At 41.3% G+C, this 26639-nt stretch overlaps 3 protein-coding genes across 3 annotated transcripts in view; 2 read left to right on the forward strand and 1 right to left on the reverse strand.

Moving 5' to 3' along the window:
* Window positions 1-1087: 1087 nt before the first annotated feature.
* On the forward strand, window positions 1088-4124 carry LOC139399431 (L-dopachrome tautomerase-like). Its single transcript, XM_071144843.1, has 8 exons — window positions 1088-1542; window positions 1712-2011; window positions 2138-2238; window positions 2347-2513; window positions 2742-2921; window positions 3009-3150; window positions 3277-3478; window positions 3595-4124. Exons 1-8 carry the CDS (start codon window positions 1251-1253, stop codon window positions 3759-3761), a joined length of 1551 nt encoding a protein of 516 aa, XP_071000944.1. The 5' UTR covers window positions 1088-1250; the 3' UTR covers window positions 3762-4124.
* Window positions 4125-9423: 5299 nt separating this feature from the next.
* Window positions 9424-20383, forward strand: LOC139399451 (L-dopachrome tautomerase-like). Its single transcript, XM_071144865.1, has 8 exons — window positions 9424-9736; window positions 10958-11257; window positions 11816-11916; window positions 12008-12174; window positions 17915-18100; window positions 18227-18368; window positions 19581-19782; window positions 19926-20383. The coding sequence occupies exons 1-8, from the start codon at window positions 9448-9450 to the stop codon at window positions 20096-20098; spliced, it is 1560 nt and encodes a 519-aa protein (XP_071000966.1). The 5' UTR covers window positions 9424-9447; the 3' UTR covers window positions 20099-20383.
* An 85-nt stretch (window positions 20384-20468) lies between these two features.
* LOC139399443 (glypican-6-like) overlaps window positions 20469-26639 on the reverse strand; it is a 110309-nt gene continuing 104138 nt past the window's right edge. Inside the window, exons 8-9 of the mRNA XM_071144853.1 lie at window positions 24632-24807; window positions 20469-24343 (exon numbers count right to left, since the gene is read on the reverse strand). Coding sequence (XP_071000954.1) covers window positions 24126-24343; window positions 24632-24807 — 394 coding nt within the window. The 3' untranslated portion in view covers window positions 20469-24125. The remainder of the gene's footprint in view (window positions 24344-24631; window positions 24808-26639) is intronic.

Here is a 26639-nt window from a genome sequence, read left to right on the forward strand (position 1 = left end):
CCTGGTAATGCTTGTACTTTCTAAATCTATAGCAGGAAGAAATTGTACCATGTAACATTGGAGTGCTGGACTACAGTGACAAGCTGAACATAAGAAGTAACTTAACTGTGTACATACCCTCAAATACTTATTTTCCAGCACACTTGCTGTCATTGTATTTCAAAGATGGCTCTCTAGCACCACCATGTGTTTCAATGGAGGCTTTGGGGTTCTATATGACAGATTTCACATTCCATGAAATGCAAAAGCTTGATTTAGGATATAATGTAATTCATTCAAAGTGTTCTAAAGATCTATTGAAATGAATGGTTAACCATAAGGATTTTTGAGTCTTAGAAAATATGATTGTTTGTGATACATGATGAGAAGCATATGCACAAATTCTAAAGTTGTTTTGTTGAAAAGTGCATACTCATCGAGGGATGGGCAGCATTCAGTTGAACACATGATTTGAAAGAGGTCCTTAGGGTTCTATCAGATGATACCAGTATGACTATAGTCACATAATGTTGTAGAGTACATGAAAGGTTACTTAACAGTAAACAGAGAAAGGTAGACGCATGATGATAAAAATGATTTCAAATGTTCAAATTGTTCATGACTGTGGAGATGAAACACCTACTGAACTATGCCTTTTTGCATTAAAAGCACCAAAGTTGAAATTCATGCCTTCGGCCAGAGGGCAGTTTTAGAAAGCAAAGGTAGAGTTGAAAGTGGTGTGAATAATGTCAAATAGTTACAGTTACTGTGGTACTTCTGTGGTTGGGAATGGGCATCAGATGAACGGTAGGAGAAAAAAACGAAGGTTTATCTTGTCACATGATCAATTGCCTGGAGGCCCAATGCTTTTTATTTTTCTCATCCGCTACCACGGGATCTTTAACTGAGGGCAAGCATTGTGCAAACATATGGACATCATTGTTCTCTGGGTTCTTAAAAGACACAGGGCGGGTATTTTTATCACTTGTCCCCAGAAATGTTAGTTTATCATTTCTGGGAAGAACGGTTGAATTTACTGGAGGCCTGCAGCCCACTGTCAATGCTATCTGTAATTGTGCTGAATGGGTTGGAAATTACGAAGTGGGCCTTGAATGTTTATTTAAATTTTTAAATGGGAAAGACAAAGACCATGACATTGAATTAGTTACATCTCTGCGTCTTATTGGAACTTATTGACCACATCATTGCTGTGAACAGGTGTACAAATCCATTTTTTAGGGAGAAGGCAGAAGATTACAGCTGCGTGAAAGATGAGGGCTCTGGTGCTGGTTCTGGGTCTGGTTTGTTTTGTGACAAGGCCCGATTCTATGGAGGCTCAGTTTCCTCGAGTCTGCAGCACGGTGGAGGGGATTGTCTCAAAGCAGTGCTGCCCTGCTCTCGGCTCTGATCCTGCTAATGTGTGTGGAACTTTATCTGGACGAGGAAACTGCTCCGACATCAGAGTCAGTACCAAACCCTGGGGCGGACCATATCGAATGAGAAACCGAGATGACCGTGAAAGGTGGCCAACAAAATTTTTTAATCAAACTTGCAGGTGCTTCGGTAAGTATTGAAGTTATACTATTGAAAATGTTCAACTGCAGACTTCCTCTAAGGGATCTCTGTTATCTATATAAGTATCTAACTTTAGGTTAAAATTACATGTGAAAAGTGTATTAGTATGTTGTACAGCATAGCTACATTATGATCTATATTCCCTTCGTGTGTCTAGGTAACTTTGGTGGCTTCGACTGTGGCCAGTGTAAGTTTGGCTGGACAGGACCAAACTGTGACGTACGTAAAGTCCCGGTGGTGAGGAAGAACATCCACTCTCTGACTCCAGCTGAGCTTCAGGAGTTTCTGGATGTGTTGGACCGGGCCAAGAACACCACCCACCCAGACTATGTCATCGCCACACAGCACTGGCTGGGCCTGCTGGGGCCCAATGGAACCCAGCCCCAGTTCTCCAATATTTCCATCTACGACTTCTTTACATGGCAGCATTACTACTCTGTCAGAGAAACGCTGCTTGGTAAATGTGATGTACCACACAAACAACCAAACAAGAAAGTATAATGAGGACCATTTACAAGTGCACAATGTTAAACAATTGAATATCTATTACATATCTGTGACCAGTACGTTTAATCTTTTCTAGGACCTGGACGTCTTTTCAAACAGATTGATTTCTCCCACAAAGGACCTGCCTTTATAACCTGGCACAGGTACCACCTACTCAGTCTGGAGAGAGACCTGCAGGTAAGAGTGAGGAGGTAATTTCTGTGTGGCCTTATTTTTCTCACGAGTATGTACGTTAATAGGAAATGTCTACCGAATGTGTATAGCAGAATGACCTCTCTTCTGCAGAGACTGACTGGCAGTGAGAACTTTGCTGTTCCATACTGGAACTTTGCCACAGGGCAGACTGAGTGTGACGTCTGTACAGACTCTCTCCTGGGGGGGCGCAACCCAGACAACCCCTCCCTCATCAGTAACCAGTCCAGGTTCTCCAATTGGGGAGTGGTGTGTAACAGGTCTGGAGCAATTTATGTCAAAACGCTGAGTGTATGTGGCCAAACATAGGTGAATGAGTATTTGTGTCTGTGCTTGCATGCCTTTGTGCGTGTGTGCAAGCATGCACAGGAGCGCGTGTGTGTTTGTGTGTGTGTGTGCACGCATACACACAAGTGCGTACCTTCACTTATGTGTACAGGGGATAGCATCTCTATTCATAATTAAATAACATCTGTCTTCTCTCCCAGCATGGATGAATATAACCGCCTGGTCACTTTGTGTAATGGGACCAGTGAGGGACATATAAGGAGAGGACAGGTAGGGAGGAGCAACATGAGTCTTCCCACAATGAATGACGTCAGGAGCTGTCTCAGACTCAGAGACTTTGACAGTTCTCCCTACTACACTAACTCTACCTTCAGCTTCAGGTCATTTTCCTTCGATAATTCACTTTTTCTCTAGGCAAAAGTGTTATGTGTGTACGCTAACGATAAAATATGATCTGTTATTAACAGGAATTCTCTTGAAGGCTATGACAAGCCAGATGGCGAGGCAGAGCTTGACTCCTCAGTGAACAACCTGCACAACCTGGTCCACTCCTTCCTCAATGGAACCAGTGCTCTGTCTCACTCTGCAGCCAATGACCCCATCTTTCTAGTATTGAAAAATAAAATAAATAAGATAGAATTTAATTAAATAAAACAAAACAAGTACATGTACATGTCATAATAATATAAATGTGTTTTTACTTAGTTTGTGTAACTAAGAAATGTATTTGTATAGGTTCTCCACGCTTTCACTGATGCCATTTTTGATGAGTGGATGAGGAAGTCTGTTCCACCAAACTCCAGTTTCCCCGATGAGATGGCCCCCATTGGTCACAACAGAGATTACAACATGGTGCCATTCTTCCCTCCTGTGACCAATGAAGAGATTTACGTTGCGTCTGACCAGCTGGGATATTCTTATGCCATCGCACTGGATGGTTAGTGATTCAACATTTCAACAGGCGTTTGCACTATGCATTCAACGCTAATGGCAAGAGAATGAAGTAAGCACCAATTCATTTCAGAGTTTGCTTTCTTTCCGTTTGTCTTTCAGAGAATGACGGTAATCCTGTAATTGTCGTGAGAGCTACTTTGACAGGCGTTTTCGTGGGCCTACTGGCTGTGCTCATGGTAGTCGTGGTTTATATGCTGCACAGGCGAAGAAAGCATGGCTTTGAACCCTTAATACAATACAATAGGAAGTACATAGACAACTCTTGAACTTTTCTTGAGCTAAAGTCTAACAGTAACTGAACGAAAGCCTACGGTTTATCTGGTTAAGCTTGTATGCAATGTTCATATTAACGTAATACACAGTCATGGGATCAATTGAAACATACTGTAACTCAAGATAAGTACTTATTTCATCAACGTAAAATCCTGAGGGTAGAATGTTTGAGACCTGTAATATTTATATTCAGCCAATCAGAACAACACAAGGAATGAACCCATACAGAATAATGAACACTTACTGAATATTTATTAATTTATTGAGAGCCCATTTTCAGTTCCTGTTCTGTAATGTTTGATTCTATGTCTTGGACAAAAATGTAGTTTACGAGAATAAATATTTGTACACCCTTTGATTCTGATTCCAGTTATGTTTCCTATCCTTTGTTGTCAATTAGGCCCCTTGCTTTTTTACATTTTTACTAACATGCCACTGACTTTGAGTAAAGCCAGAGTGTCTATGTACGCGGATGACTCAACACTATACACGTCAGCTACTCCAGCGACTGAAATGGCTGCAACACTTGACGAAGAGTGGGTGGCAAGGAATAAGTTAGCCCTAAATATTTCTAAAACTAAAAGCATTGTATTTGGGACAAAACATTCAGTAAACTGTAAACCTCAACTAAATCTTAGATAATGTGGCACAGACACATGCATACACACACACACACACGATAACATATGCACTGTACACACACATACACATGGATTTAGTGTTGTAGTTATGTGGTAGTGGTGGAGTAGAGGCCTGAAGGCACACAGTGTGTTGTGAAATCTGTGAATGTATTGTGTTTAAAATGGTAAAAACTGCCTTAATTTTGCTGGACCCAAGGAAGAGATCTGTAATAAATACAAATAGAAATTAAATTGTGTGCATTAAGTTTTACTTGAAATATATTATAACTCCATGGTTTACTCAATTCACTTCTTCTTTATAATTTCTATAACACATTCCATTAGGCCTTTTCCATTAATCCTACTGACTAATCCTGTTAAGTGCAGTGAACCTTATAGTACCCGTTGTATAAAGCAATGGCTCCCATACTGTGTGTGGGTCACAAGTGGGTCACAAGAGCCCATACTCAAATCCACATCCAGTTAAATGTTTTGAAGAAGAGGGTTTTATTAATCAATTATTAACTTATTATTTTGGTCTGGGTATGTTTTTATCACTGCTTAACCCTGGTAGGGCATGAAGCAAAATGTTTGGTTACCCCTAGGAACGCGTAGAATTTAGATACCTCTTGAATGTTATGTCAAAATGTATATTACCGCCTAAATAGACAGTAAGTTTATGGTTGTCATGAATCTTGCCATGGAGGCAGAACTGAGCTATTTCCGCTAGATGGGCCAACTGCAAAGTGAAAATGGGCTATATCGTAAAAATTCATGAAAACAAACATCTACTTTTTGGTCTTAATTTAAGATTAGGGTTAGCAGTGTGGTTAAGGTTAGGGTCAGGTTTAAAATCTGATTTTATAACTTTTATAACTTAGTGACCATTCTGTAGAGCTGCCTCCAGGTCAAGATTCATAACAATAAATGCCAACCTGCAAATAGAATACACAAAAGCAATATTTTCTTCATGAGATTGCCATAAGCAATAACTACTAATGATGCATCCTTCTAGAAAGGTCTGTGGTGTAGTTACTTTTGAGTACACAAGCTCAAGTACATAGTTTACAAAAATCTAGAAATAAAAGCGATTCTTTGTCTGGATAGGTCAGAAAATGTTACTCTTACTCCCTATGCAAATGTGGGTCTGAAACCTGAGACTTCAAGTCAGCCCCACTGACAGAGTCATAGTGGAAAGCAGATAGATGGAGCTTTCTGGCACAATAAGGCACTGGACCCTGCCTCGTTCACTCGTCAGTCAGAACCGGCCCAGAACAGCTCACAGTCCCCTAAATAGAGGACTTAACATCTAACCCTATCTAAGAGGTATGGTCACAGAAAGGGAATTTTCTCAGGGCTATTTTCTCTCTTGATAACCACACTACATTCTGACTCTTTCTGTTGATTTCTTAGATCAGGTCCATAAAATGTTGGCTTTTGAGTAATTCAACAACTGCGTAGACTTGCAGAGAGAAAATATGATTGTGTCCATTAAATAAACAACATATTAGTGTATCTTTCTTTATGACAATAATGGACAGTGTTAAAATACCAGCACGTTTTCTACAAACCTTCACAGAATAGTATTTGTTTAATTTAAAAATGTATTTTGGGATTCAGGATTTTTCTTTTGGATTCAGTTTTAAAAATTTTATTAGGGGATTAGAATTTATTTGTAAAAAATTATTTCATGCCCTCACTAGCAGTATATGTAAACTCAGCAAAAAAATAAATTTCCCTTTTTCAGGACCCTGTCGTTCAAAGATAATTTGTACAAATCCAAATAACTTCACATATCTTAATTGTAAAGGATTTAAACACTGTTTCCCATGCTTGTTCAATGACCCATAAACAATTAATGAACATGCACTTGTGGAACGGTCGTTAAGACACTAACAGCTTACAGATGGTAGGCAATTAAGGTCACAGTTATGAAAACTTAGGACACTAAAGAGGCCTTTCTACTGACTCTGAAAAACACCAAAAGAAAGATGCCCAGGGTCCCTGCTCATCTGTGTGAACATGCCTTAGGCATGCTGCAAGGAGGCATGAGGACTGCAGATGTGGCCAGTGCAATAAATTGCAATGTCCGTACTGTGAGACGCCTAAGACAGCGCTACAGGGAGACAGGACGCACAGCTGATCATCCTCGCAGTGGCAGACCACGTGTAACAACACCTGCACAGGATCGGTACATCCAAACATCACACCTGCAGGACAGGTACAGCATGGCAACAACAACTGCCCGAGTTACACCAGGAACGCACAATCCCTCCATCAGTGCTCAGACTGTCCTCAATAGGCTGAAAGAGATTGGACTGAGGGATTGTAGACCTGTTGTAGGTCAGGTCCTCACCAGACATCACCGGCAACAACATCGCCTATGGGCACAAACTCACCGTCGCTGACCAGACAGGACTGGCAAAAAGTGCTCTTCACAGACGAGTCACGGTTTTGTCTCACCAGGGGTGATGGTCAGATTTGCGTTTATTGTCGAAGGAATGAGTGTTACACCGAGGCCTGTACTCTGGAGCAGGATCGATTTGGAGGTGGAGGGTTCATCATGGTCTGGGGCGGTGTGTCACAGCACTATCAGACTGAGCTTGTTTTCATTGCAGGCAATCTCAACACTGTGCGTTACATGGAAGACATCGTCCTCCTTCATGTGGTACCCTTCCTGCAGGCTCATCCTGACATGACCCTCAGCATGACAATGCCACCAGCCATACTGCTTGTTCTGTGTGTGACTTCCTGCAAGACAGGAATGTCAGTGTTCTGCCATGGCCAGCGAAGCCATTGAGCACGTCTGGGACCTGTTGGATCAGAGGGTGAGGGCAAGGGCCATTCCCCCCAGAAATGTCCTGGAAATTTTAGGTGCCTTGGTGGAAGAGTGCGGTAACATCTCCCAACAAGAACTGGCAAATCTGATGCAGTCCATGAGGAGGAGATGCACTGCAGTACTTAATGCAGCTGGTGGCCACACCAGATACTGATGGTTACTTTTGATTTTGACCCCACCTTTGTTCAGGGACACATTATTCCATTTATGTAAAACTTGTTCAGTTTATGTCTCAGTTGTTGAATCTTGTTATATTCATACAAATATTTACACATGTTAAATTTGCTGAAAATAAACGCACTTGACAGTGAGAGGACGTTTATTTTTTGTTGTTGCTGAGTTCAGGTATTCATGTGACTTTTCACTCAACAGTCACATGCCAGGCCATAGGTAAGAGGTGGAAGGGAAAATCTAGCTAATCACACGAGCACAAAGCATATGACATCAGACATTTCTGCACTGGTGTACCAAGCATCATTTACCTTCATTGATGTTTTTGGAGCTCTCAGAAAGATTCCACAATCGTTTGATGACTTTTTCCCAGCGCAGTACAAGAAAACAAATTCTTAGTACTCCAGTATACAATATAGCCTACTTGTTCATGGTGTTGCTTAAGGCAAACATGTCATTTAACTCTCCCAGTCGATAGAAACAACCCTACACAAGTAGCCTACATTAACAGTCTAAATGTAAGAGTTTGGTTGTGGTTGGGGAACTTTCTTGTCACAAGGGTGACCCTTTCAGCAAGCTCTGCACTAAAATCTCAGAGGACAAATATCTCATGACCTGAGGACGTGTTGAAATACGTAAAAGGAAAGGAGATTTGGTACAGTAATACACCAGAAGTACAGCATTAGACTGAAACGTCTGAACATAGTTTAGATTATACCAGAGAAAAGGGAAATGATTGGTCAAAGTATAACATTTCAGCCTGCATGTTCCTAATCCGCATGGCCTCCATACGCCAAAATTAGCACAATCTGATCAAGGTATTTTAATCTGTTTTTCCCGATGCAGAGTTGTAGTAAACATAACTTGTGTGATTCGGGAAGTCTCTTTAGTTTTTGTGTTCAGATGAAGATTTCTTGCATGAACTATGTGAGCCATGTTTTATCATGATTTAAGCGATTTAAGGTTATATGAATGATGTGTCATGCGATAAAATGTCAGAAACAACCGTATAAATTACACTAAACAGAACTGATGACTGGATTATAGTTTGTTTTATAATTCTTTATGACCTTTTTTCTCCACAATTGGTAGTTACAGTCTTGTCGCTGAAACTCCCATACAGACTCGGGAGAGGCGAAGGTCGAGAGCCGTGCGTCCTGCGACGAGAGCCGTGCATCCTCCGACACAACCCAACCAAGCCGCACTGCTTCTTGACACAATGCCCACTTAATCCGGAAGCCAGCCGCACCAATGTGTCGGAGGAAACACTGTACACCTAGCAACTGTGTCAGCGTGCACTGCGCCCAGCCCACCACAGTAGTCACAAGTGCACGATGGGACAAGGATATCCCTGCCAGCCAAACCCTCCCCTAACCCGGACAACACTGGGCCAATTGTGCGCAGCCCCATGGGTCTCCCGGTTGTGGCCGGCTGCGACAGAGCCTGGACTCAAACCCAGAATCTCTGGTGGCACAACTAGCACTGCACTGCACTGCACAGACCACTGCGCCACTCGGGAGGCCTGACTGGATTATAGTTAGTAGGTTATCAGACATGTAAAAGTGATCGGATTTCAATATCTGCTGTAAATTGTGTGAACTTTAAAAAAAAATATTCATGGGACTAATATTGTGTGTTTCACAGTATATGGACCTGTAGATATCATATTCTATTGACTACCCAACACCCCATGTATTTTGGCCCGAGGCATTTCACTGGTTCACTGGTATGTCCAGCTCATAGTCCTCGTGTGTCAGGTGATTACCACGAGACCATGATCTTAATCCTTTCTGACCATACTTATAGAGGGCACATACATTGGAGGCTTTTCTAATGTTCCTGAGACTGACTGGATCACAGTGTACTTTCTCTCAGGCTGTCCCTCGTGAAATTACATTTATGACTGTAGCCAAATGTTGAATACACAACTGAGGAGCGTTACAAATGTGATTCCATACCCTTAGGGGAAAATAATTGAGCACGTAATTGCTGTGTGCTGGTGTACAAACTGGTTTGTGAGTGGCCAGAAGAGGACAAGAGGTGTTGAAGATGATCAAGGCGCTGTTGCTAGGTTTGGTTTGTCTTGTGACAAGGCCCGGTTCTACGGAGGCTCAGTTTCCTCGAGTCTGCAGCACGGTGGAGGCGATCGTCTCAAAGCAGTGCTGCCCTGCTCTCGGCTCTGATCCTGCTAATGTGTGTGGAACTTTATCTGGACGAGGAAACTGCTCCGACATCAGAGTCAGTACCAAACCCTGGGGCGGACCATATAGGTTGAGAAATGTTGATGATCGAGAAAGGTGGCCTATCAAATTCTTCAATCGGACATGCAGGTGCTTTGGTAAGTCAAATTAAAATGAAGTGTTACATTTAAAGGGGCAATGTGCAGTTGCTACATCAATTTTTGGTATTGTAAATTAATGATATGTACCCATTGATTATTGAAGAAAATGACTTATAAATGCCTCATAAGCTTAGTTCAACTGTTGTATCCCATCAGACACCAACATATAAGCTTGTTTTACTCCAATATTTGTAAAGAAAGTTAATATAAACAAACACTACAAAACCTAAAAACATGGTTAAACTCTGTCTATGAATTTGAGAGTGGTTACATTTCTCCAGCCCCATCCCTCAGCTTTTTATCGAATCAGGGGCGGGGTGTGGGTTTGCTATTGTTTCAGCTGCTGATTGCGCCTTTAAGTCTTAAATAAATGTTTTCAGCAAATCAGCGTTCACTATTGAATAATATAGGTTTTTGTTTGGATCACATTAGAACCTAAAACAACAATTGAAAATTGCTAAAGGGCAACTTCACCACTTTTCATCCACATATGAATTATCTTTAGCACCAAACCAGTGTCTACAAATAAAAACAAAATGTTTCTATGATCTGTGGTTAAAGAGATAAGATGAGAAGGTCCTAAAAAATGCTTCTCTGTGACATAGTACAATTAAAAGTAAGAAAAACTGGCATTTTCAAAACATGCAATGAGTTTCTAGCCAGAGGGAGGGCATTTTCTAGCCAGAGGGAGGGCTCCCGAGTGGCACAACGGTCTAAGGCACTGCATCTCAGTGTTAGAGGTGTCATTACAGAAACTGGTTCAATTCTAGGCTGCATTACAACCGGCCGTGATTGGGAGTCCCATAGGGTTGTGCACAATTGGCCCAGCGTCGTCCGGGTTAAGGTTTGGCCGGGGTAGTCAATAAGAATTAGTAATTAACTGACATGCCTATTTAAAGAAAAGTTCAATAATACATTTTCTTGCTCCCCATGTCACAATTTTTAAAATGTTGATGAAGTCATTAGGAAGAACCTTTAACATTGTATTTTATGTGCAAAACATTGAAATGCACCATTTTCACATATGTAGTCATTCGTTTGATGCTAGAGATAATCAATATGAGGTTGAAAAGTTGCGGAGTTGCCCTTTAGGTGGGAATTGGGATAATTAGAAATTGGGATAATTGAACTGTCCCCATAAGTATATGGAACGGTCCACATTTTTGACTGTTCCCGTATACTTGATTTACCTTATCTATATCCCCTTCATGTGTCTAGGTAACTTTGGTGGCTTCGACTGTGGCCAGTGTAAGTTTGGCTGGACAGGACCAAACTGTGACGTAAGTAAAGTCCCGGTGGTGAGGAAGAACATCCACTCTCTGACTCCAGCTGAGCTTCAGGAGTTTCTGGATGTGTTGGACCGGGCCAAGAACACCACCCACCCAGACTATGTCATTGCCACACAGCACTGGCTGGGCCTGCTGGGGCCCAATGGAACCCAGCCCCAGTTTGCCAACATCTCCATCTACGACTTCTTTGTGTGGCAGCATTACTATTCTGTCAGAGACACACTTCTAGGTAAAACACCCATTGATTATTTTATAATTTCATACATTTATAGATTAAATAATCATTTCAACATATTGAATTATACAGCAGCGTTGCAGTTCTTGACATAAAACGGTGCCTACCTCCATACCCTGTTCAAAGGCATTTAAATATTTTGTCTTGCCCATTCACTCTGAATGGCACACACACACAATCCATGTCTCAATTGTCTCAAGTCATAAAAAACATTTTATGTACCTGTCTCCTCCCCTTCATCTACACTGATTGAAGTGGATTTACCAAGCGACATCAATAAGGGATCATAGCTTGTCTACGTCATGGAAAGAGCAGGTGTTCTTAATGTTTTGTACACTCAGTGTACATTAAATGACATTCAACCTTCAAGCTAATCCCTTCTTGGTTGGAACATAAATGAAAGACAAATGTTATAAATGACTCACTTGCTGTGTTACTTATTTACTCGTTCGTTATATGTTTATATAATACTCTCCAATCTCCATGTATTGTATAGATAACAGAAGAGAACATTCAGAAGTTGCTCATGAAAAACCTTGTGTTTCTCTGTAGGTCCAGGTCGTCCTTTCAAGGCCATTGACTTCTCCCACAAAGGACCAGCCTTCGTCACCTGGCACAGATACCACCTTCTCAGTCTGGAGAGAGACCTGCAGGTAAGAGTGGGTTTGAAGGATGACGAGAAAGACGTGAAAACTGCTTCAAATATGGATGAGAATGAAAGTTAACCTTTCCTCAATTCTGCAGAGACTGACAGGCAATGAGAACTTTGCTGTTCCATACTGGAACTTTGCCACAGGGCAGACTGAGTGTGACGTTTGTACAGACTCTCTCCTGGGGGGGCACAACCCAGACAACCCCTCCCTCATCAGTAACCAGTCCAGGTTCTCCAATTGGGGAGTGGTGTGCGACAGGTGCGTTTTTGGACAGAAACGAGTTAAAAACATTGTGGGCAGGTTACCCGGAAACAGATTAAGGCCTGGATTCAATCAGATTGTGCATTAACCCGTGTTAACCACCATTGTTTTGGCGGGGTTGGAGGTGTAACTGTGGAATGAGCTGACATATCGGTGAGCGGCTGCTCTTGTGTGTCACAAACCACTTCATTATTATCCCTACTGTGTTAGAGGTTCAATCCAGGGCTAGAAAGTGCAGCCATTATCGATATTAGAAATAATAACTCTCAAATATCAAACTATTGATGTGTTACGCTCAGTGTCAATATTAGCATGTAAATCTTGGTGGTGGTGGTGGGGGGGGGGGGGGGGGGGGGGGGGGTAGGGGATTAAACTATAATGGTGACAAACGGTGCCCACAAACTGTTAGAGCCTACATAAATCTGTCCCGACAGAGGAGCTTTCTTTTCAGCATCATGGAATGAATCTTTATTACCGCTACATCTGGCTTTCAGCGTAGCCTCATCTGGCTATCAGCGTAGCCTCATCTGGCTATCAGCGTAGCCTCATCTGGCTATCAGCGTAGCCTCATCTGGCTATTACCTCCTCATCTGGCAGCGAAAAGTTCATTCAGCCTCATTTACTGGATTTAAAAAAAACAATGTCTCATATGGCTGACTTGCTTAGATAAATATGGTTTCTAGTGACTCCTTCTGGATTTGTGTAACTCGATAAAAACTGCATTCTCCTTCAATAATTAACTAATGCCGACGTCGGTTTTGACTTTTAAACCATGCACAAACATTATTACATTTATGTTCAGTAGATTCATAATGTTTGTTCTTATGTCACTAAAACTATTTAATTTATGTTCTTATGTCACTAAAACTAAGCCTTCGTTCAGCACTTTCAAAATGGTTAGAAATTCAGATAGGAGTTAGTTCAGATAAATTCAGCAAGATGTTGAGGTGTTACTCTTCTTTAAGTCACCACAGAGAGAGAGAGCGCGCGAGAGATACACGGTTGGCCTACCATTTGAAGTATTTTATTAGGCCTATACCAAACAAAACAACCCTTGCAATATCAACTGGAATTACATGGGTCTATTACTTCCTGGCAAACATGGTTACAGACCCAACAACATTATAGTATCCCCTCCTCATTGAGAAAAGCACATGAACTAATTATAATTCACAAAGTAAACAGAACAAAGAAATGCATCATTCCAAAATTGCCTAAAATAATGAATAACAAACTAATGAGATAGACCTACAGTGCATTCGAAAAGTATTCAGACCCCTTGACTTATTCCACATTTTGTTACATTACAGACTTATTCCAAAATGGATGAAATTGTTTTTCAATTTACACACAATACCCCATCATGACAAAGCAACATTTTTATTTTTGCAAATGTATTCAAATAAAAAACTTCAATATCACATTCACATAAGTATTCAGACCCTTTATTCAGTACTTTGTTGAAGCACCTTTGGCAGAAATTACAGCCTTGAGTCTTCTTGGGTATGACGCTACAAGTTTGGCACACCTGTATTTGGGGAGTTTCTCCCATTCTTCTCTGCAGATCCTCTCAAGCTCTGTCAGGTTGGATTGGGAGCGTGGCTGCACAACAATTTTCAGGTCTCTCTGGAGATGTTCGATTGGGTTCTAGTCCGGGCTCTGACTGGGCCTCTCAAGGACATTCAGAAACTCCTGCGTTGTCGTGGCTGTATGCTTAGGGTCGTTGCCCTGTTGGAAGGTGAACCTTCACAGCATTCTGAGTTCCTGAACGCTCTGGAGCAGGTTTTTATCAAGGATCTCTCTGTCCTTTGCTCCGTTCATCTTTCCCTCAATCCTGACTAGTCTCCCAGTCCCTGCCACTAAAAAACTTCCCCACAGCATGATGCTGCCACCACCATGCTTCACTGTAGGGATGGTGGAAGTTTTTTTTGGTACACAATCCTGTCTCGGAGCTCTACGGACAATTCCTTCGATTTCATGGCTTGGTTTTTACTCTGACATGCACTTTCAACTGCGAGACCTTATATAGACAGATGTGTCTTTCCAAATCATGTCCAATCAATTGAATTTTCCACAGGGAGACTCCAATCAATGTTGTAGAAACATCTCAAGGATGCACTCGAGCTAGATTTCGAGTCTCGTAGCAAAGTGTCTGAATACTTATCTAAATGAAGTCTTTTTGTTTTTATTTTTAATTTAATTTGATACAATTTCTAAACCTGTTTTCACTTTGTAATTATGGAGTATTGTGTGTAGATTGACGAGGAAATGGTTTTATTGAATACATTTTAGAATAAGTCAGTAATATAACAAAATGTGGAAAAAAGGAAAGGGTCAGAATACATTCTGAATGCACTGTAAGCAATATAGCAATTGAGATGTAACAAGTATGGCATAAGGGAACGATGTGCAGATAAGAAGCAGTGGTGTGTATTCATGGATGCCAAGGGAAGGCTTCCCCCCCAAAAAATCTACCAAAAGTAAAAATGTATTTTGTCTCTCTGTGTTTCATCATTTTCTTTCAAATCACACGAGGCTGAATGTAATCTCACACGAGAAAGCATCCGAGCGAGCGAAACAGCGGGCCTTTTTTTCTCTACGTATAGGCCATCTGTCGGAAGCTATGTGGTCCAATTGAATTGTTGCCGCCCGTAGCATTGAAGGCTAGGTAAGCCAGCGAGCATCTGGCCTCCCGTCATAAAAAAAGTATACAAGCACCAAAAAAAAGTGTCAAGGGAAGCCAGCTTGGATTTGGCGTCACTCCTATCGAATCCTATTTAGAGCATACGTCATTGACTTGAATTGTTGCATCTCATGGTGTTGTTCTCCGTTGGCTAGCTAGCCAGCTAGCTAAAATTAGCCCTTTCCTAAATTAGCCATGGATGGGGATAGTGATTGGAATAGTGGTTTTACTTAATTGTCAATACTGGTCAATGATTATAATGATGATTCTGATCCAACCATTAAGAGGTTAATTCATACATTGTTGTACCCCTGGCCTGAAGGGATGGAAGTTCAATACGGGGGCGGCAGGGTAGCCTAGTGGTTAGAGCGTTGGACTAGTAACCGGAATGTTGCAAGTTCAAACACCCGAGCTGACAAGGTACAAATCTGTCGTTCTGCCCCTGAACAGGCAGTTAACCCACTGTTCCTAGGCCGTCATTGAAAATAAGAATTTGTTCTTAACTGACTTGCCTAGTTAAATAAAGGTTAAAAAAAACAACAACCTGAATGTAGAAGGCTAATGTTCAGTGGTCATAAGTAAAAATACTTTAAAGTACTCACTTTTACTTGTGTCATTTTCTATGAAGGTATCTTTACTTTAACTCAAGTATGACAATTGGGTACTTTTTCCACCACTGCTAACATTGCCCATGAATGGAAGTTAAGCTAGCGAGCAAGCATTTTAGCCAGGTAGCCTAGGACAGCAAAAAATAAAAACATGTACTGTGTGACAGAGTAATAGACCTTTCGTCAACATGAAAGAGAGCAGGATGGCATTGGCGTTTCTCTACAAGTAGGGTTAGACAACATGCTTTTCTACACACACATTCACACACAGAAATCAGAACCATGGACAGCCACATCATATTTAGCATACATTGAGAGGACTAAATCCAGTTGTCACTGTATTAGACTAAGCAGAGGTGATTTTATGATGTTGACGTTGAACTGGTGCTGAAATAGTGGAGGCAGTCTTTGCAACTTGTGATATTTTTATTTGTATTTATTAAAGATTACCATTAGCTGCTGCCAAGGCAAAACTGCTCTTTGTTGGGTCCAGCAACATTAAGGCAGTTATATACAGTTTAAGATATTACATGACATTACATTTCACAACACTTTACCCAATACATTTATGTTTTTTTCCTCAGGCCACTACTCCACTATCACATATTTACAATACAACATCCATGTGTACGTGTGTACGAGTGTTTGTCTTATCATGTGTATGTGTCTCTGTGCCTGTGTCTCTTCACAATCCCTGGTAACTCTCCGTGGTTCTAAACCAATAGTTGTTTAGTGGTCCAAAAATGTGGGAAACTAACTTGCTTGACCATGCTGTAGGCCATGTAACTGTCTCTTACTGTACATGCAATATGCATTATGGACAGAGGTTGCTATCCAGTTTTGTGATAAAACAAAGGTGTGGTTGAATGTATTGTCGTTCGGCCCATATATCATGGTGGCAAGGCACATGAATTGACAGGTTATAGAGAAACAACACAATTATCTCAACACACAGGGGGGTGGGGGGTGGGGGGGGGGGGGGGGGGGTGATTAGCATGAGGTTGTGATTAGCATGAGATTAGCATGAGGTTGTAAGCAACAAGAACATTTTCCAGGACATAGACATATCTGGGCAGAAAGCTTAAATTATAGTTACTCTAACTGCACAGTAGCTATTACAGTGAGATAATACCGTGCTATTGTTTGAGGAGAGTGCACAGTTATGACCTTGAAAATGTATCAATAAACCAATTAGGCACATTTGGGCAGACTGGATACAACATTTTAAGCTAAATGCAAAGGTTAATTGGATCAGTCTAAAACGTTGCACATACACTGCTGCCATCTAGTGGCCAAAATCTAAATTGCACCAGCATCCTGGAGTCGCTTCTTCACTGTTGACATTGAGACTGGTGTTTTGCGTGTACATTTAATGAAGCTCCAAGTTGAGGACTTGTCAGTTTCTCAAACTAGACACTCTAATGTACTTGTCCTCTTGCTCAGTTGTGCACCGGGGCCTCCCACTCCTCTTTCTATTCTGGTTAGAGCCAGTTTGCGCTGTTCTGTGAAGGGAGTAGTGCAAAGCGTTGTACGAGATCTTCAGTTTCTTGGCAATTTCTCGCATGGAATAGCCTTAATTTCTCAGAACAAGAATACACTGACAAGTTTCAGAAGAAAGTTATTTGTTTCTGGCCATTTTGAGCCTGTAATCGAATCCACAAATGCTGATGCGCCAGATACTCAATGAGTCTAAAGAAGGCCAGTTTTATTTCTTCTTTAATCAGAACAACAGTTTTCAGCTGTGCTAACATAATTGCAAAAGGATTTTCTGATGATCAAATAGCCTTTTAAAATGATAAACAGGAGTGATGGTTGCTAAGAATGGGCCTCTGTACGCCTATGTAGATATTCCATTAAAAAACTGTCCGTTTCCAGCTACAAGAGTCATTTACAACATTAACAATGTCTATACTGTATTTCTGATCAATTTGAAGTTATTTTAATGGGCATAAAAATGAGCTTTTCTTTCAAAAACAAGGACATTTCTAAGTGACCCCAAACTTTTGAACGATAATGTATATTTTTTAGCTGAACATGTTGAGTCACCACTGGTTAGGCTAACGCATGTTTATATGTTCATTTGGCTGGGGGGATTTATGTCTATGAGTCTAACTTGAAACTGTGGACTGCATGGGATTTGTCAGATTATAGTCGAGTGTGGCTTTGTTGCATCCAATGGCAGTCTCTGCGATAACGCAACGAGACACTTGTGGATTTGACAGAATCAGTTCCGCCTTCGACACCGCCAAAACAACGCTATGTCAATCGGATTGAATCTAGCCCAAAACCAATTAAGACATTTCATTGAAAGTAAAGGACTAGGCTTCATCCATGTCTGGGAAACCATGCCCTGTCTGTACTATACCTGTGCTGTTTATGCTTTCTGGGCCTATGCTGGTTTTGATACTACTGGGTACATGTTGCTTGAATTCCCCCTCCCCCCCAGCCTGGATGAATATAACCGCCTGGTCACTCTCTGTAATGGGACCAGTGAGGGGAGCATTAGGAGAGGTCAGCTGGGTGGCGCGAGGACCGACACGAGCCTGCCCACCATGGATGATGTTAGGAGCTGTTTAAACATCAGAGACTTTGACAACGCTCCGTTCTACACTAACTCTACCTTCAGCTTCAGGTGACCTAATCTATTGACACTGACCTGGGACATTACGCATAAGGTATTATCCAATAAAGTAACGTTGAGTAATCTGTCTCGATTGCATTGTTTCTGACTTCCAACTGTAATTTGTTTTCTACACAGGAATTCTCTTGAAGGCTATGACAAGCCAGATGGCGAGGCAGAGCTTGACTTGTCAGTGAACAACCTGCACAACCTGGTCCACTCCTTCCTCAATGGAACCAGTGCTCTGTCTCACTCTGCAGCCAATGACCCCATCTTTCTAGTAATGATCTAGTTTGAACAATTGCTTAGGAGTCGATGTATTGCAGTATTGTATTTGACTGTCATGTGGGATAAAGTAAACTATTTTGTAGTTAGCCGTTTTCTATGCAGAAGATGCTTAAACGTTTGATATCGCCTTATATTAAGTTGTCCCTATTACTATGTAACTACACAGTAATAACTGTAGTAACAACATAGTAGTTACTGTGTAATTACATGATACTAGAGTATTAGCGGTTTAAGTTATTACACAATTAGAACACAGACTTTGTAATTGCACATCCACTTGCTGAAGGATATTCCCCTGATGTTATTAAATATTTTCTTGTTCCACTATGTAACTCGTTTTGCCCTTACACGTCTGAAAGTCACCTGTGAATGATCATTTTAATAACTTGAACCAATATATGACCTCGTTACTACACTATACAGTGCCACTACCATCAAATCCACAGGTAATACCAGCGTTGATACCGTCTTGATGTAATTATGTAAATCGGCTAGGACCTAGTAACAACAATTGTAACAAGGCACACCCTCTCATTAACTGCTGGTTATTTTAAATACATTTGTTTGTCTGTGTTATTACCTGCTTCTCAGGTTATACCGAATAAAAAGTCATGTAAGAACGACGTAGTTGAATGGGATACACTTGTAATTAACATGTAACCAGCCAGGACCAAGCTACTTAATGTGAAGGGAAACCCAGTAGGTAATAATGCCTTTCATTACTCTGTGGTTAGCATGTAACAGCCTCTCATGTCTATTTACATCATTAGGTCAAGATGGTATCAACCCCTGAAATTACACTTGAATTTGATGGCAGCGTAGTTACATCTGACAAGGTCATATTTTGGTTTGACTAATTATTAACATTGTAATTCACTGGGGACTTTCAAATGTGTAATTGCAGCAGTAGTTACATCGTGGAACAATAACATGTGGAATAACATGAATAATTATGCATGTGGGATAACCTTCAGCAAGTGGATGTGGAATTACACCGTCCTTGTTCCAATTGTGTAATACCTGATTCCGCTAAACCCTATTACAATGTAAATGCATAGCAATAACTATGTGGTTACTTTACTGTTACTACAGTTATTACTGTGCAGTTACATTGTAATAAAGGACAATTTGATGTAGTGTTGGCAACTTAATTTAAAGTGTTACCAAATGTTTTAAAGTTACATAACTCTCTATCTCTTTGAAGGTGCTCCATGCTTTCACTGATGCCATTTTTGATGAGTGGATGAGGAAGTCTGTTCCACCAAACTCCAGTTTCCCCGATGAGATGGCCCCCATTGGTCACAACAGAGATTACAACATGGTGCCATTCTTCCCTCCTGTGACCAATGAAGAGATTTACGTTGCGTCTGACCAGCTGGGATATTCTTATGCCATTGAACTGGATGGTTAGTGATTTCACAGTCGTCTTTGCAATAAAATTAATTGTCATCAACTTTTTCTTATTTTATTATCAGGTCAAAATGAAATAAGAAAGCTCTCATTAAGGTCTTGTTTGCATTAAATCTCTCTTCTTACATCCCTTCCTCAGCTATGGACAGTGGATTTGTGTTTGTGCTGGGGTCCACTCTGGGCGGTGTTTTCCTGGGTCTCCTGGTTCTTCTACTTGTCTTGGTCCTCTACTTGCAGCAGCGCAGGAAGCGTGGCTTTGAACCCCTTATCAATGCACAGTTCACCAACAAAAAGTACACAGAGGAAGCCTAAACAGTATGTACTGTACACGTTGGGTTAATATCCTTGTTGCTTCTCATGTTGAAATGTATCTCAGTACTAAATTACTCGCGCTCTGTCAAACCAGACATTGTTGATGGGAATTTACAGTAGAATGTATTAGTGCTTTGCTTCTTCTTTTACCTACACTACCCTGTTCTTGTTCTGTTTAAAAAAATAACAGAGCATACAGTAGGACATTTTGTTTATGTGAAATGATTTAATAATATGATGAAGTATCCATTATTACCTAAGATTGACATTATCCAGTTTTTGTCCCTAACTGAATAATCCATTATAATATATATATAAAAATATATATTATGCATTTAAATAACATTTTCAAAAATTGCAAAGCTTATTATTATCTTTTTAACAAATATTTATTTTGCATGAAAGAGTAACAAAACACAGATGCAACCATTTTAATTGCATTAAAAAACTGTAAGGCATATTTGTTTGTACGGTCTTTATGTTAACTATATCATCAACCTTATTGGCTTGAAACTGTTTTCCAACTCCAAGCAAGATACTATCATGATCATATTTTTTTTGTTACAATAGAATGCATTTGATTGTATGAAATGTTGATGAATAAGGTTTCTGAAACATTACTTTTTTACATTATTTTTGCTGATCCATGAACATAGTGTACAAGACAAAATATAAGAAAAATAGGACCATTAAAAGTGCAATAATACAAAAAAAATAACTCTGCATCCTGCGAGATCATTATTCATAATAAAGAATCTTATTTTAAGGACACACTGACAAAGAGACAAAAATGTTTGTTCTCTATTATTTTGCACATCATCATCATCATTTGCCAAGGTGAACACTAATACTGGTTTATCAAGAGGCAACGAAGCAAGCTCAAAATTGATATGCTGCAACAAGGCCAATAAGAGATGATAATAAGAGCTGAAGAATATTAATTTAATACTGGCTAACTCCCTTGATATGTATGCTTAGCTTAGCTGGCCTTCATGGTTTACTGAGTTCACCGGCCGGCCCTCTGAGAACACCATACTACTTGAGGCTGGTTTTGTTGGCTAGCATTTGAGGGGGGAAATACAGTACGCCCCCTTCAGTAATGCCAATCCTTTCCCAGTCTCTGTAGGTACGCTCTACTGCCTATCCTCACTGGAGCATTCAACCCTGTCCAGACACTCTCTACCTTCTAAGATTCTCATTTCACAGGTGGCTGTGGTCGGCTTTGAGCCTGTCTCTGCACACAGAACCACTCAGGCGCCAGAGATAAATGAAGGGGGCTTTTTTTTTGCCTTTGGCATTTTTTTGTCTTCAATGTGCTATGTTTTTACCTACTACAATTTGGCACCTCATCTTGATCCTCATTCGTTCTCTCTTGTTTTTAATAATAAATGAATAACTGGTTTGAATCAATGTTTGAATCAATGTTATGTGAACGGTAATTTCGACAGATCTACTTGTGAATTATAAAGACATTAGTGGTTACAGTTAAATACAGATGTCGACATTAGCTCACTTGACATTAGAGATATTTAAGTGCATTAACTTTAACTGCACATGTATCTTCCATAAAACGGATGAATGAAGGATCTTGTCAATAAATATTGGAAATGTTGAAATCTGAGGGCCTCAGTTGAGTTCATAAGAAGTGCTTGCTATAACTGTTAGAACACGGTGTCTTACTGTATCTAAATTTGCCTTCATAATGACAGATGGGAGGTTAGACATCACATTGCAGATGAACACATGTGAAAACACGAGATGAACACATGCTTCATGAAGTTAAGCATGTGCAGTTCAAAACAAGTTGAATTCACATGAAAAACATCTCAATCCTGAGTTATCAGGTAAAGGTTCATATCTGAGGATATAAGAAATATAAGGGGAAAAAATGATGTAAACTTTCAATAACCTCATACCAATAAATGCAGACCGATCGTTTCTAAATGGTTGGACATTCTCTTATTCTCTCCAATTATGGGAAAATCTGACATAGTGGATAACACCATATAACATAACTTAAAGCAATCATTCTGATGAGGTTCTTTGTGGTATGATAACATCTGCACTCAAAACAACAGAATGCAGTAAATGGTAAAAACTTATATTAGACACACTACAAAAGTATGTGGACACCGGCTCGTCAAACATCTCAACATCTCCGGGCTTTAATATGGAGTTGGTCCCCCCTTTGCTTCCATTCAGTCACAAGAGCATTAGTGAGGTCGGGCACTGATGGTGGGCGATTAGGCCTGGCTCGCAGTCGGCGTTCCAATGTATATTTGATTTATTTCACTAATTCATCCCAAAGGAGTTCGATAGGGTTGAGGTCCGGACCCTGTGCAGGACAGTCAAGTTCTTCCACACCGATCTCGACAAACCATTTCTGTATGAACTTTGCTTTGTGCACGGGGCATTGACATGCTGAACAGGAAAGGGCCTTCCCCAAACTGTTGCCATAAAGACGGAAGCACAGAATCGCCTAGAATGTCATTGTATGCTGTAGGTTTAAGATTTCTCTTCACTGGAACTAAGGGGCCTAGCCGGAACCATGAAAAACTGCCCCAGACCAATATTTATCCTCCACCAAACTTTACAGTTGGCACTATGCATTTGGGCAGGTAGTGTTCTACTGGCATCTGCCAAACCCAGATTCGTCTGTCGAACTGCTTGTGAAGCGTGATTCATCACTCCAGAGAACGCGTTTCCACTGCTCCAGAGTCCAATGAGGGGCGAGCTTTATACTGCTCCAGAGTCCAATGAGGGGCGGGCTTTACACTGCTCCAGAGTCCAATGAGGGGCGGGCTTTACACTGCTCCAGCCAATGCTTAGTATTGAGCATGGTGATCTTAGTCTTGTGTGTGGCTGCTCGGCCATGGAAACCCACTTCATGAAGCTCCCGACTAACAGTTCTTGAGCTAATATTGCTTCCAGAGGCAGTTTGGAACTCGGTAGTGAGTGCTGCAACTGTGGACAGATTATTTTTACACACTATGTAGTCAGCTGTCCCGTTCTCTGTACTTGTGTGGCCTACCACTTCACGGCTGAGCGGTTGTTGCTTCTAGACGTTTCCACTTCACAATCACAGAACTTACAGTTGACCGAGGCAGCTCTAGCAGGGCAGAAATTTGACAAACTGAGCTCTTCAGTTATTGCCATTCTACTGCCAATGTTTGTCTATTGAGATTGCATGGCGGTGTGCTCGATTTTATACACCTGTCAGCGACGGATGTGGCTGAAACAGCCAAATCCACTAATTTGAAGGGATGTCCACATACTTTTGTATATATAGTGTTTGAGTTGTACAATATTTTACTTTACCTGATTAAACATGTTTCATATGTATCATATGTATGTATTTCTGTCAATGTAGAAAAATATTCAATAATATTTAAAGCAGAAGAACCAAGGACGAAATCAACAATTAATGTGAAAGCCATACTGTATCTATGGGATTTTTCTGTGATTTTGGGGAATTCGGGTTTGTTTTATGAATGAAGAAATGCACTGCTGACCTGTCAACAAGTAAAATACCTGCCAGCTGAGATCACCTTATACCATAGTAGACATGTTCTAGTTCTATCTTCTGATCACCTCTTGGTGCACCCTCTCCACAATCTCACAGTGGTACAACATAATCATCTTCTATAGCATAAAAAAAATAGACCAAAAGTGCAATTACTTTTTCTCATGGAGACCTAATAACATCTGCCTTATGCCAGAAAAAAGTAATTCCTTTGGGCTTCTTGAACAATGTTTGACGGTGGATCATCTGTTTCTATTTTGGAGTGACGGGAGTCATGTGAAGTCCTGCCTAAGGATGGCACCAATGACCAGACACTTTAGGAGGAGGAAAGGGGATCCAGGATGCATGACTGCTGTCTCCAGAGCAGAGAAGACCCCTCTACCTATCCGAGAGGCCAAGGCTGCCTGAATACTGTCTGCTTGACTGTAGCTCCAGTCTGCTTGAGTAGAAAAACACATCGTAGAGAGAGATCCTTCTGTCCACGTTGGGTGAGTTCCCCCAGCATTATCTCCATAGCCTGTGCAGTGCCAGGACTGAGAGGGCCAGGCTGGCCAGCAGGGCTGCTGAGGGGGCAGGGTGTGTGGCTGCTGCTGAATCCTCCACCGGGCCGCTCCCGCTCCGGTCCGCTCCCACCACCGGTGCCTCGGTGCTGGCAAAGTCAAACTCAGTGACGCAGGCCTCCGTGCAGCCGCTGCCACTGCCTGAGCCACTGCCCTCATCACCTGGACAACAGCACAGGAACATAGAGGGCACCGTAAGCAGTCAATAAATATACAGAGGAAGTAACTGACAGAGAGAGGACTATTGGTATAAAATACACTTTCAACGTTGAAGTCATCACATGAATCTAGAAATAATTGCTGCATTTTTTGAACATGAAAAGGTGAAGTATAAAAACAAAAAACAAAAAATCCAATACTTGTGCGGTAGGTATACTGGGAAAAACTGTATAGCTACAGTATTTCTTAACAATGTAATATTTATTTTAAAAAATGTGTGTAGTTACTTACTTGAGTCTTGAAAGTAGATATCATTGCCATTGTAGGCATTTTTTAACTTGTTTGTCATCACTCTCAGAGCCATGATCTGCTGGCGAATGAACGTGTCAGGCCTGGTGATGTCCACGCCCACCTCCGGGTTATTCACCTGATTGGTCAATCCGTCTTTCATAACCTCTGGGAAATACCTGCCAGGCAGGACAAAAAGAAGATGACTTCATTTCATATGTACTAAAAAGAGAGTTACCATAGTTACCACTGAAATCCCCTGGAACTGTTTTTCTTTTTTTATAGAAGTCATGTCTTAAGCACACTGAGAGAAACCAATTCATTAGGCAATTAGCAGAACATTTCATGTGTAACATTGGAGCAACTCACTGGGGTGAATGAGAGTAATGCCAGAGCGGTTAATGACACTCGACAGCCTCATTAACCCTTAGCCTACAATTTCCGCAGCCCCGCGGAAGTCAAATTTACATAACACAAAAATCCCCATCAAAATCCATCTGTTTAAGCTAGAGATATTTTTTAGCATGGGCTGCGTCTCAATCCACCGAAATCAGCCTTCTGCATCTGTGGGGAAAAGTGGCAGAGCTAGAGCTGTGTTTGTCAGTGTAACCATGTGAACTGAGAGTTGGGTTCAGGGAGTGAGTGTTTAAATAAACACAACATAATACAAAATAAGAAACACGAACAACGCACAGATATGACACAGGAACAGAAACAATAACGCCTGGGGAAGGAACGAAAGGGAGGGACATATAGGGAAAGTAATCAAGGAAGTGATGGAGTCCAGGTGAGTCTGATGATGCAGAAAAATATATCCACGCTTTTGCCACTTCTAGGTTAGATTACTGCAATGCTCTACTTTCCGGCCACCCGGATAAAGCACCAAATAAACTTTATTCCAGTGCTAGCCTCTCTACACTGGCTTCCTGTTAAGGCAAGGGCTGATTAAGGTTTTACTGCTAGCCTACAAAGCATTACATGGGCTTGCTCAATACCTATCTTAGTGATTTGGTCCTGCCGTACATACCTACACGTACGCTAAGGTCACAAGACGCAGGCCTCCTTACTGTCCCTAGAATTTCTAAGCAAACAGCTGGAGGCAGGGCTTTCTCCTATAGAGCTCCAATAGTCTGCCTTCCCATATGAGAGTTGTATATAGACTTGTTTATACTGTATTATTGACTGTATGTTTGTTTTACTCCATGTGTAACTCTGTGTCGTTGTATCTGTCGAACTACTTTGCTTTATCTTGGCCAGGTCGCAATTGTAAATGAGAACTTGTTCTCAACTTGCCTACCTGGTTAAATAAAGGTAAAATAAATAAATAAATAAATAAAAGAGACGCTGACTCGGTCTCAACCTTTAAGTCTTTATTGAAGACTTATCTCTTCAGTAGGTCCTATGATTGAGTGTAGTCTGGCCCAGGAGTGTGAAGGTGAACGGAAAGGCTCTGGAGCAACGAACCACCCTTGCTGTCTCTGCCTGGCCGGCTCCCCTCTTTCCACTGGGATTCTCTGCCTCTAACCCTATTACAGGGGCTGAGTCACTGGCTTACTGGTGCTCTTCCATGCCGTCCCTAGGAGGGGTGCGTCACTTGAGTGGGTTGAGTTACTGACGTGATCTTCCTGTCCGGGTTGGCGCCCCCCATTGGGTTGTGCCGTGGCGGAGATCTTTGTGGGGTATACTCGGCCTTGTCTCAGGATGGTAAGTTGGTGGTTGAAGATATCCCTCTAGTGGTGTGGGGGCTGTGCTTGGCAAAGTGGGTGGGGTTATATCCTGCCTGTTTGGCCCTGTCCGGGGGTATCGTCGGACGGGGCCACAGTGTCTCCCGACCCCTCCTGTCTCAGCCTCCAGTATTTATGTAGCAATAGTTTGTGTCGGGGGCTAGGGTCAGTTTGTTATATCTGGAGTATTTCTCCTGTCTTATCCGGTATCCTGTGTGGATTTAAGTATGCTCTATCTAATTCTCTCTTTTTCTTTTTCTTTCTTTCTTTCTTTCTTTCTTTCTTTC

This window comes from Oncorhynchus clarkii, chromosome 3, assembly GCF_045791955.1.
Source record: "Oncorhynchus clarkii lewisi isolate Uvic-CL-2024 chromosome 3, UVic_Ocla_1.0, whole genome shotgun sequence".
Taxonomy (NCBI): domain Eukaryota; kingdom Metazoa; phylum Chordata; class Actinopteri; order Salmoniformes; family Salmonidae; genus Oncorhynchus; species Oncorhynchus clarkii.

Excerpts from the sequence above, each read along its gene's own strand:
- LOC139399431 (XM_071144843.1), top strand. The coding sequence starts at position 1,251 with ATGAGGGCTCTGGTGCTGGTTCTGGGTCTGGTTTGTTTTGTGACAAGG. Across the intron at positions 2,514-2,741 it reads TGGGGAGTGGTGTGTAACAG|CATGGATGAATATAACCGCC; the intron begins GTCTGGAGCAAT and ends CTTCTCTCCCAG. Across the intron at positions 3,479-3,594 it reads TTATGCCATCGCACTGGATG|AGAATGACGGTAATCCTGTA; the intron begins GTTAGTGATTCA and ends TTTGTCTTTCAG.
- LOC139399451 (XM_071144865.1), top strand. The coding sequence starts at position 9,448 with ATGATCAAGGCGCTGTTGCTAGGTTTGGTTTGTCTTGTGACAAGGCCC. Across the intron at positions 18,101-18,226 it reads AACTCTACCTTCAGCTTCAG|GAATTCTCTTGAAGGCTATG; the intron begins GTGACCTAATCT and ends TTTTCTACACAG. Across the intron at positions 19,783-19,925 it reads TTATGCCATTGAACTGGATG|CTATGGACAGTGGATTTGTG; the intron begins GTTAGTGATTTC and ends TCCCTTCCTCAG.